Source organism: Charadrius vociferus, unplaced genomic scaffold (genome assembly GCF_000708025.1).
Source record: "Charadrius vociferus isolate BGI_N301 unplaced genomic scaffold, ASM70802v2 scaffold326, whole genome shotgun sequence".
NCBI lineage: Eukaryota > Metazoa > Chordata > Aves > Charadriiformes > Charadriidae > Charadrius > Charadrius vociferus.
The window spans coordinates 2866069-2877785 of NW_009649062.1; the positions used below are offsets into that span (position 1 = coordinate 2866069).

The window sequence follows — 11717 nt, forward strand, 5'->3', positions numbered from 1 at the left end:
AAAGAGGACAAGTATAGTTGAGCATATTGTAATTGGAATGCTGACAGCGGGTAACAGAGTGTGAGAAAACAGAATCAATACTGAGACTGCAGAAGAAAAGTGAATGTTTTAAAACAGTGGCAAAGCCAGGAGCAGATCTCGTATCCAGGAGTTAGATATGCCTCCTTTGAAAGGGACCTGAAGGCTGGGAACATCCATCCTCCAGTTACAGATAGGCAGTACATATGACTAAACAGAAATTAAGACCACATTATATTTAATTTTCAGAAAAAGGCATGGGAAGCTGAGTTAATCTCAAGTGGTTTGGTAGCTCAGGAAACCAAACCAAGCTAGGATGCATTTTCCAATAGTTACTTCAATCAAGTTAAATGCAAAATTCTCAACCTTCCTAAATGTTAGTGTAGCCACAAACACAAGAAGTTAAATTTTACTTTTTTATTTATTTATTTAAATTTTTCTTTCCTCCTCAACCTAAAATTTTCATGGACAGTTTTCATCACTGCACAAAAACAAGCCTAAGGCAGACCGTGATTTGGGCTATGAGACCAAAATGCCCTGGGTTTCATGCTACTATTGGTAGCACTATCAAACCCAATACTTGGCCAAAATTAATTTTAAAATGAAGAGTAGCTGATTCCAAGCAGTACAGAGAAAAGCATTTAAAGATCTACAGCTATGGTAAGCCTGCTTTGTTCAAAGGCCATGTTAGGCAACAATTCAGGATGACTTCAGATTCTTTGCTTATGTAAACCTCCCACACTACTCTGGATAAAAGTTTTTATTGTCTCTTGTGGGATAGGAGACAATCTCATCCCAGTTTATGAAGGCCTGGCCTCAGACAGATGTCTTCAACTCTTACAGTCTGCACAGCAGCCGTACAAGCTACATCAGCATGAAGCCATCAGCCTGCAGGAAAGCCAGAGCAGCACACTGCTCAGCAGGAGCTCAAGAGTGCCCACAGATGCAAGAGCAGTAAAAATGCATTTAAAAAAAAAAAAAAAAAAGTGAAAAAGAAGCATGATGTGGAAAACCCCAGATGTGTGAGGGGCACTTTGCAGCTGGAGCTGTGAAAGGGTAAAGCACTGGAATGCCCACAATTAATTAGCCTTGGGAAGAAAGCTGAAAATGCTGTGTGCAGCTGACTGGCATGCTGCATGACCCAGTGTCAAGCTTTCTAACTGAGCTAGCCCTTACAAATGGCAGGGCCATGCTATCGACCCCATGACCAGATCTCTATCACCTATGCTATTGATACGCACATGCATATAGGTCTGGATTGCCCACAAAGGGGCTGTGGATTATATACACTTGAGTAACTGCAGGAGAACTAAAGTTTTACAGGTTTTTTGGCACAAGATGTCATGTTGGCACTTGGTTTGGAGAAGCAAAACAAGTTAGGTCCAATAGTCTCTCTGTGTGCATGTGCGCATATGCATGAGAACAAGAGAGAGACAAAGAGCTCGCTCAGACCTTATTATGTGCAGTGTGGGTTAGCTGGGGGAGTTCAAAATATCAGGAGACAGGGCAAAAGCATGACTTAATCTTTTCCTTTCTTTCTTTCATTCAGTCTCATGGTTTGTTCAGTCTGACTCATACAGCTTGAACTTCTGGGGCTGATGGTACTCACCACATAAAGCCTATTTCAAGGCTATGAGTGGATTTTAAATGGTAAATAAGCCTGGGATGATCCTCTGTGGTTAGAAGGGGGAAATCATTGCTTGCAGTTCTTTCAAGAAAAAAATCTGAAAATAAAACCCAGGCAATCTTCCTAGATCTTCACAAAAGCTCCAGTAAGAGTGTCACTGCTAAGATTTGGTTCATTTTTTGATTTACCCAAGCTGACTTGCTGACTTTCCTTCCCAACTCAACATTTTAGCCACAAACACAGAGAAAGGATTGCTGCTTACCTGTTCATTCGTTGTGCGCCCTCGGGCCACTAGAACAATATGGAAGCCAGTGAGACCAATAACTGGAATAAAGAATAACCCAGCCACACACATGACAGCCATTCTGTATCCAGGAGTTAAAGAAACTGGGATGAGTGAAGGGAAAAAGAGGCTATGAAAGAGAGAGAGAGGAAAAGGAGAAAAAAAAAATCTTGGAAATGCAGAGGGTGTCCTTCACCTTTAATTAGGCTAACTGCATTTTATCTCAAAGTTAAGTCCATCTGCTCCTAGCCTGAGTCCTTATCCTTGAGATGGTTAAAAAATGGGAACTCGTTGATTCTGGCTCTAACTATCTTGTAAAGACCATTTTGCACTAATCTATAAACAGAGGTAGCACCCCTCAGAGCCAGAGGTCCAAGTATTACCCTAGCATGCAGGGGGACTGCTTCTAGGGGAAACTCTGCTTTAAAATACAGTAAGAGAGTTTTAAATACAGTCAATAGTACCCAGCAGTTTAGAGTTGAACCCAATTGGAAGTAAAGTTTGGGGAGGCAGCATATCCTTCTGCTGGGTTGTCATGGCAAAGACTGAGATAGACAAAAGGTCAGCTATAGTTTTGGGGTAATTGATGGTTACACAGGTCAGATGGGTACAGAGGAAAACCTGCACTAAGCATTTACAGGGTAAGAGCAATGAGGATCAGGAGAGAAGTAGATCTCCACCAGTTCCAGGAAGACAACTCTTCAGATTCATTCTTCCACATTTTCCTCAAGGCCACCTTGAGTCTTGAAAGACAAAAAAGAAGGATACGTAATGGTGGTATGAGCTGCTCCCAGCTTTTCTATATGGTTTAATATGAAGATGAGCCCAAAGGTGAATACTCCAACCATGTGCGTACTTAAGGACAGCAAGAAGAGAAAAAAATAGCGGTAGTTCCTCCGTCCTATGCAATTGTTGACCCATGGGCAGTGATGGTCAAAATCCTTGTAAAGAAAGGGAGAGACAAGGAACAATATCCAAATGGTGAAAGGAGGTACAATGTCTTAGAGATAAATTTGAACCATCATCATGTAAAATTACATCAGGCTAGTTCTGCAGCTTTACAACATGCTACACTCTCTTTAAAAGGCTCTTCTTAGGACAAAGTGCTTTCTCATATATGGATGGAGAGGCACTTGTGTGTTTGTTTATAGGTTTCAAAGAGAGGATATAAAAAAAACCCAACAAGCTATTTATCTGCTAGCAGCAGAAGCACTAATTTTTTATCATCCTTAGGCATGAAGAGTCAATTACAATAAAGTTCTCCTAACCTAGAATGTTTTGAAGATGCAATACTGCTGCAGAATTCTCTGCCCCACATTTCTGTATTTATACAAAGCTGAATGAGTCCACTTTAAGCAATGGACATCACGAAAGATACTTTTTTACCAAGCAGGTCCCCAAAGAAAAGCAACATCTGGACAAGACACAGGCAGAGCTCTGCACAAGTCGATTAATAGTTATAAACCCGAACCTAACTATTTGTCTCAGTTAAAAGTTTGAAGTCCCTAATAAAGTCAGAGACCTTTTACCAGAAGATTTAATAATGAGGGCAAGCCAGAGACACCTTTAAAATGTCTTTACACAGTTTTATATGCATGTAAATCCACTGTCTTCAGTGGGATTATTCTTGACGTGAAGACAAGATCAGGTGCAAGAAATAAACCCTTCTTATTTCTGCGTTCTTCAGAACAGATATTACACACTCACTACATCAACAAATGATTTGTTTATTCTTTGTTTTGTGGTAATGCTATTTTTAAACACTCCACAAAGATGACAAAGGAGTTTTTGTATTTTAAGTTTTGTACAAGTTATTTACCAAAAAAATCACAAAATACAAGAAAATGGATTAGAGCTGTCTCAAAACACATTAGAAAATGACAGAGGCAATTCAATAAAGGTGATTTCAGGCTATATCTGAAATGCTGACACAGCATATGTCTATTATGCAAATCTGGTTGTATGCAGCCCAAAATATTTATCCATTATGAAACTATATAAGTACCTACTGCAAACACTTCAGTAAAAAACCCAAAAATCTGACTACTTTTGTCACAGATTCATTTTTGAGTCCCTCTGGTGACAGCAGGCTTTAGGTTTTAACTGATTTTATTTCTGCAAGTGTTGTTGGGTTTTGTTCTTTGTTCATTTTTATCAAATTAGCTCAGAAGTTTTATAATTGGGTGAAGAATTTTTATTGCACATTCTAGACTGAAAGTGAAAAGATGTGAATTACAACTCTGAATGGGTTCCACATGGAAAAGCCAGTAGAGTCACTCCTATCACTGTTTCCAAGCTCTTCCAGAATAGACAGATGAGTGGGAAATAAGCATCACAAGAATCAATAAAGCATGCTGTTTAAGACCATGATTTATTGATTTAAAAGTCATTAATGCTTTTTGCCTATATCCCTCCATAGCAGTCATAATTTAATTATACAAGCAGAGCTTCTTACTTGCCCACCAGAACAGTAAGGAATAGTCAACTGATCCGACCATCAATAAAACTTCTGGAGAGCTACACAGAGTCACCTTGCATTCTGCTATTTTATTTAGGTTACTTTTGGATTCTCTCCCATTTTCATTTCTTCTGCAGAACTGACTCCCATGGAGCCTTACGGCAGCACAAAATTGCAACTGTTTATACCAGTGAGTTTTGAGCAATCTTTTTCTGAGAAAATTTCATTTGTTGAAAATGGATTTTCATGCTGAGGCACTGGGGAGGACAGAAGAAAGAAATTCCATAGGACAACTGAGAGTTTACCATCATCTAAATAACCCTCAGGATCTACAATTAGTGAAAACATTTATTTTTTAAAACTAGCAATATATGACTCAGGTTTTCTACAAAAACTCCAGTTCTATTCAACAATTCACAGCAGTCTAAATTGTGTGACACAACTTATGAATAGCTGCGGCTATTCCCTTCTACTCAGGTACCTTGCCAGCTCCTTGCTCTCCATCTTCTCAAATACCGCATCCTTCTAAGTCCTTCCACAACAGGATAGCCTTGTCCTATTTATCGATAGTTACTAGGCACAGCACTGCTTCCAGATAATTATAACTTAGATACATACTACCCTGAAGGAGAAAATCACTGACACAAGATAAACTCAGGCAGCCTTTCTCTCACACAACTGTGCTGCTTTCTTTGGGACTCTTCCCTTGCTTACGGCAAAGAGGATTAGGACAAAGATGGTGTATACAGAATTCCAGCTGACTCTGGTATTTTTTTTACCTTTCTGACTACTAATTCCTTTCATTTTAATGGCACAGCTGAATATATTTTAGACATACTAAAGATTTCATCTTTCTACTGGAAAAAAAAAAAATAGACCTTGCAGCAGAATGATCCTTAAAAAGTGGAATTTTTAGCTCAGCAATAAAAAAAAATCCCACCTGACAATACACTGCCGGGGATACAGCACTCTGTACTTACAAGTTTGGGAGTTGTTTATAGCCCAAAAGCACATCTTACTGTTTGGGTTTTTTTTTTTTTTTAAATCCCATGTGCCTCACCAAGACCCTGGGGCTATCAAGAAACATTCAGAGCAATCAACATTAGAAACATTAACGAGTTCATGCTCTGAGTTGGGGAGCTGAAACAAACATGGGGTCCTTCAATTGACTGGGGAACCACTCATTGAATTCTGAGTTTAACTTTCCTAAAGCTCACACACCACTCTAGCTTCTCTGTCGAAAGGGACCTGGGAGTCCTGGTGGACAACAGGATGACCATGAGCCAGCAATGTGCCCTGGCAGCCAAGAAGACCAATGGCGTCCTGGGGTGCATCAAGAAGAGTGTGGCCAGCAGGTCGAGGGAGGTCATCCTCCCCCTCTACTCTGCCCTGGGGAGGCCGCATCTGGAGTATTGTGTCCAGTTCTGGGCTCCCCAGTTCAAGAAGGACAGGGAACAGCTAGGGAGGGTCCAGCAAAGGGCTACAAAGATGATTAGGGGATTGAAGCATCTTTCTTATGAGGAAAGGCTGAGGCACTTGGGTCTTTTCAGCCTAGAAGAAAGAAGATTGAGGGGGGATCTTATCAATACTTGTAAATACTTAAAGGGAGGGTGACAGGGGGATGGGAACAGTAATTTTTCAGTGGTGCCCAGTGATAGGACAAGAGGTAATGGGCACAAACTTGAGCATAGGAATTTCCATTTAAAAATGAGGAGGGACTTCTTTACTTTGAGTGTGGCAGGGCACTGGCACAGGCTGCCCAGAGATGTGGTGGAGTCTCCCACTCTGGAGACATTCAAAACCCGCCTGGATGCTGTCCTGTGCAACGTGCTGTAGGTGACCCTGCTCTGGCAGGGGAGTTGGACTGGGTGATCTCCAGAGGTGCCCTCCAACCCCGACCATTGTGTGATTCTGTGATTCTCTGCTTGTCCACTAATATAGGCACCAGTTTGTTCCAAATTAAATGATGAGGCCTAAGCTCACACATGACACACTACAACGGTTCACTCTGAATTTCCTGCCCTCCTGAACTCTGCCTCTTTGTTCACCCCTTTGTTACATTCACAATCCCTTAGATAGTTCAAGGAAGGCATAGCCAGCATTATAAATTCTTATTCTAATTATCACTGGCAACAAAGCTGACATCAAACATTATTGCATATATAACATACATCATAACTGAGGGCTATGTTTCAAATGGTACTAATTAGCAGGAGTCCACCAACAAGGCTGTATCTGGGAACTTCCAAGAACGGAAATACTGAGGGAACCACCCAACTGCATGTTTCCAGCAGCATGTGCAATCTCATCATCAAGGCAAAGCCAAGAGATCGTGTAATCAACAGAACTGTTACCTCAACACAGTTGTCACAGACGCTGCAGTGAGAGCAGCGTGGAGGACGGTAGAAGTGGCAGGTGGCACACCACTTCATCCGTACTTGGATTCCTTTAATCTCCACATTCTTGTAGAGTGGAGCTCGGAAGTCGTCATCTTTATCTTCATCTTCATCTGCTGCTCAATGCAAAACTAAAAGTTAGTGGAAATAACAGAGGGTAAAGATAAAAGAGCTAATCCAGTCAGTGCCTTGGATACAAGGGCGCTGTACGTGCTCTTGGGCTTGTCAGAGAAATAACAGAGTGGTGGAAGTGACGGACTGTCAGAACAGGTTGTCCGGGCAGCAGAACACTTCAGTGATCAAGGCTCATTTTAGCACCTCACACAGGAGTGCTGTGCACCCCCACCCACCAGCCTCTGGACAAAGAGAGGTGTTTGAGTCTTGTCTTAGCCAGCATTTGTAACCCAAATGAGTAAGATGAGCTGCAGTCAAAGGGGATGGAAATCACCCCAGCCCTTGCTGTGAGAAGTTCTGCTGCATGCTTTTGGGATTAATTCAATGCTAGCCTACCAGCACATAAAGTGAAAGAAAGTACATTGGCAAATATTAGAAGAAGGTTGTGCTAGCTCAAACCCCCTAAGTGACAATGATTTGTTCAGCACTCTAGTGTCAGCCCACAATCATCCCAAAGACCTGTTGATCCAGGGAGTCTGATGCCACAGTGTGTGCCCGTGAAAAGTCCTTACATCAGTGCTTACTTCTTTATAGCATATCCCGTGCTGACCTCTTCATAGCATACCCAGAATGCTCTTGCTTTAGAAACAGTACATAACTGGGAAGATCTCACCTCTCTCAAAGGCAGCATGGTCTACTGATCTGAGCACAGGACTGGGAGTCAGGAAGTCCTGTATTCTAATTTTCTCACTCTGTGGCCTTGAGCTAGTCATTTAGCCTCTCTTTGCCATTAGTAAGATGAGGATGACAATATCGCAGTCATTTTATTAGGGACAACACGGAGGGCAGATGGTTTATCATCTCAGCTAAGCACTGCCCTGTTTAAGAAAAGAGGCAATTTACAAATAAATGCACAAAATAAAAGCCAGTCTATAACAGACAAATATATATTGGGAAGAAAAGGAAAAAAATGAGAATGACATTCATGAAAATTCATCTTTTATTCTAGATTCCTGTGATCTTTATTTGTTTCCTTTTGACAGAGAAAAATCCAAGAAGTTCATGTCTATTTAACACCTGGTTAAACATTATAGTGCAGCTGGCATTGGTTGACTGGCTCCGAATTAGGTGGAATTTGATAATATTGTCCCAGTGGGGCATCAATCATTGTCATTTAGTTCCATATTAAATCTTCTCTAGATGTGTTGTCATGATCCAGTTTCCATTTACTCCCTTCACTTAGATAAGCTTGGTATCTGGCTCAGCTACAGTATTTACCTTGCAAGAGTATTCTCTGGATTAACATTTGTGCGTGGAAGCAGACTGCTGTAGTGGCACCATTCTCTGTAAGTTTCCTTCATAACTAGTCAGTGGGTCCCTTAGCGAGAGCTAGACTCTAAACCCCTTCGGCACTTCTATAAATACAATCTGTAGGTTCTTCAATACTACTATAAACTAGCCCATGCTGTATAATACATGTGGGCATATGAAAACAAGACATTAGAACAGTCAAACCATTTAAGCTCTTGTAAAAAAACTGACTATGCAGACATAAAGTCTGTACATTGTATATGCCTACATGCATATAATCACATCAGCCTTGCAAAACTGACACACACTTGAAGAGCTTGTATACAACAGATTCACATCAAAATTACTGGAAGCCAGATTGCAGTTGGTATCTATAATTAGCCAGCAACAAACATTGCCAGTCTCAACCCAAAGCGTAAATCAGATTTGTCGGGGTAGCCTCAATTTCAGTGACTTAATATTTCCTTTCCTTCTCATTCATTTCGGTGTATTACTAGCAACTCACTCGCACAGAGCCCATCCTAATTCATACCAGAAACATTCAGCGAGACAACAAACTAAAAAATGATTCAAAAATGCATAATGGATCTGGGAGTTTGATTCAGCCCCTCTTCAACAATACAAAAATGAGCTGAGTTTACTTCACCCCATAGCCCGAGTTCTATCTGCCAGACAACTTGTAAGCTCATACGATCAGCTAGAAATGTGCTTATTTCCAGCTTTCAGTGATCTGAACGGAAGAATACATTAGCAGAGGAATGTATCTTACTACACAGATTCTCATACTCTGATTCACTGACACAGGGCAGCCAAGTCTCGTGGTTTTATAACATATATTATGATTTTTGGCGGCTTCCTTAAAGGAATCGTGTGATTTCATTTGAATCTCGGCTCTTGTATTGCTTATTTGTTGTTTTGGTTTTGAAGCAAATTTGTAACTATAAGAAATGTGTTAAGCAGCTTGAAAACCAAGATGACTAAAACTAATTTCAATAACAGAAAGCAAATAGATCCATTGTACATTCATTTTAAATCACTCCTACAATTTTTGAACTCCTTGCGCTGGCAGCTCTGCGGGCGGCGTGGGGGGGTGATAGCTTTTTTCACATGCACACTTGTCATCTGAAATAACATCTGCTCCTCTTTCCTCCCAGCACTGGTATTTATAGTCTTTTCCATCTTTTCTTTTCCTTATCAGTTTGCTTCCTTCAAACAGCTGAACTCCTACTCCATCACTTTCTTCCAGGATAACTTCTATCCCTTTCCTCATCCTTTCCCCACTCCCCTTGCTCCCAGCCTCCTCCAGACCAAGCACATGCACAGAATAGAGCTATAAGACCAAGGCCACAAATGAAGAGAAAGAGACAGAAGAAAGGCGAGCTGTAGGAAACTCCTCCTCTTCCTGCTTTGCTCCCAACTCCCTTGTGTTAAAGGAGATGGGAAGGAAGGGAAGGTGATGAGAAAGTTTCAAAGTTTCTATTTGATCTCCCTGTGTGTTTCTCCTTTAAATGCAAAGTCCAAAATAAAGAACTAGTTTGGAAAAGGAAGTTAGAAAAGGCAAAGGAAGGTATGAATTTACAATACACTCAGTACTGATCACTCATAGGGCGCGGTGAGCGCCCAGCTGCAGGCTTTGTTCTGAGGGAACTACGTTGCACAAAGATATTAGATTCCCAAACTGAGATTTTCAAAACTGAACAACTTTATTCCAGCTCTCCTCCTACTGAAGGCAAAGAGCGTGGATGCTTTCAATAACCTCACACCCAAAACATGCTTAACCACTGCTATGTCTGCTAAGATGGAGGAACTAAGAAGTCCAGGGAACTCGTTCAAAGCTCAAATTGCTTAAGCTCTTCTGCAAATCTCACTAGCACCTATTTGTACCTTTAAGCACCTAAACACTGCATCACTTAATCTTGCACAAATGACTGAATCTTGCCTTTCCCTTAGTTTGCCTTTACACATAATTATTTCCTTAACTGGAGTGCTGCAACATTTAAACAGGGGTTCAAAAGCTTCAGCTGAAAAGAATGGCAGACAGATGCTCATCATTAGACCTGCTACCTGGAGAAACCTGGCACTTGCTATTCAGGGAAGCCAGCAGGTCAGGTGCCTTGTTCTTGTCAGGTAGCAATTCAAAATAGATACTGAATTCAGTGAATAGAGGTGAGAAAGCACAGCTTGCAGAGAGCAGAGATCCACTGGTTTAGCAAGACTGCCTGGAGCAGTCTCTGCTGCAAACTGCATGTGAATAATTATTGGAAGACGGATGAAATTAGGTGATAATTCTCTCATTAGGATGTGTTAAAAGAGATAGCTGCACTGTGGTTCCCATTACAAAAGCTGAGCGATCTTTATCCTATTTAATCAGCTGTGAATCAGTACTAATTTAAGCAGGCATATCTTTCTAAATGTATACATTTTTACACACTAAGGCAAGCCTTAATCATTATCTTTTTTAGCACTCAATGCTTTTGCATTTGTTTTAAGGCTTTCTGGAAGGTCTGCTTTGATGAAGCTGTTTCAGAAAGTTTAGCCTCTCCCCTCCACCATGCTTTGCTACCTATTGTGAAGACAGTGACTTAAATCCAGTGTGCCAGCATGACACAGGGGATGGCAATCGCAATCACATCAGTCAGGAGAGCTACTCAAGGAGAACCATTCTACGCAACCCTGTACCCTCAACTGCCAGTCTGAGCAAGTGCAAGGACAACTGACACCTCCTAGCTCAGAAGAGAAATGGAGGGTATCCAACATTTCATTACCATCCCACCTCTGCTGCCAGCTGAGTAGAATAAATAAATAAATAAAGTCTACAAGAAAGATTTCCAGAAAAAAGGGGATTAGTCAGTAAACAGTGTATTTGGATATCTGACACCTCCTTTGGCTTGGGTTTTCAATTCCCCCCCACAACAGTCCCATTCTCTGTTACCTCGTGGGAAAACTCCAGGGTCCATGAAAGTTGCCATGCTGAAGTTTGCCAGTACAAACAAGAACACGAGCCCATTGTACACTGGGATAGCTGGGGAGATAGCTTTTGTCAACCAGGGGCACCTGTGGAGAAGAAAAGTTATAGGTAAGGGTTCTTTCGGCTGTAACACATAGTTTCTTCCCATTCACCATCATCACATAGAGAAGTAGTCTTGTCCCCTCCCGACCAGCCATGCAGCAAGGCTGAATTTGCAATTTAACAACAGAAATTTCCATTGAGCCAGTTTCAGTGATCTGAAGTACACTGCAGACACCCTTTGTAAAGCTGCTTTGTTCCAAAGCACAGAAAGCATCAATTGTTCACCCGGCTCATAGAGCTTTGCCTTATTTGCAACCTGGCATTTTGCTTCTCTGTAAAACCTTCATCCCATTGTTGCATTTCTGTTTACCTTCTATATACTCTTGTTGCAGTTGGCATTACTTTCAATTCTCACTGGTGTAAAACAGAATAGGATTCTTAAACCACTGATCTTGACAGCAGGTACAAAGAGAAGCACACTCACTTCTCACTATGATTCC

At 41.3% G+C, this 11717-nt stretch overlaps 1 protein-coding gene across 1 annotated transcript in view; it reads right to left on the reverse strand.

The window, feature by feature from the left end:
• The window catches only part of ZDHHC8 (zinc finger, DHHC-type containing 8), a 23840-nt gene extending 12517 nt beyond the window's left edge, over positions 1 to 11323 (reverse strand). The window contains exons 1-4 of the mRNA XM_009888113.1: positions 11140 to 11323; positions 6741 to 6898; positions 2697 to 2869; positions 1908 to 2010 (exon numbers count right to left, since the gene is read on the reverse strand). Coding sequence (XP_009886415.1) covers positions 1908 to 2010; positions 2697 to 2869; positions 6741 to 6898; positions 11140 to 11323 — 618 coding nt within the window. The remainder of the gene's footprint in view (positions 1 to 1907; positions 2011 to 2696; positions 2870 to 6740; positions 6899 to 11139) is intronic.
• Positions 11324 to 11717: the final 394 nt, after the last annotated feature.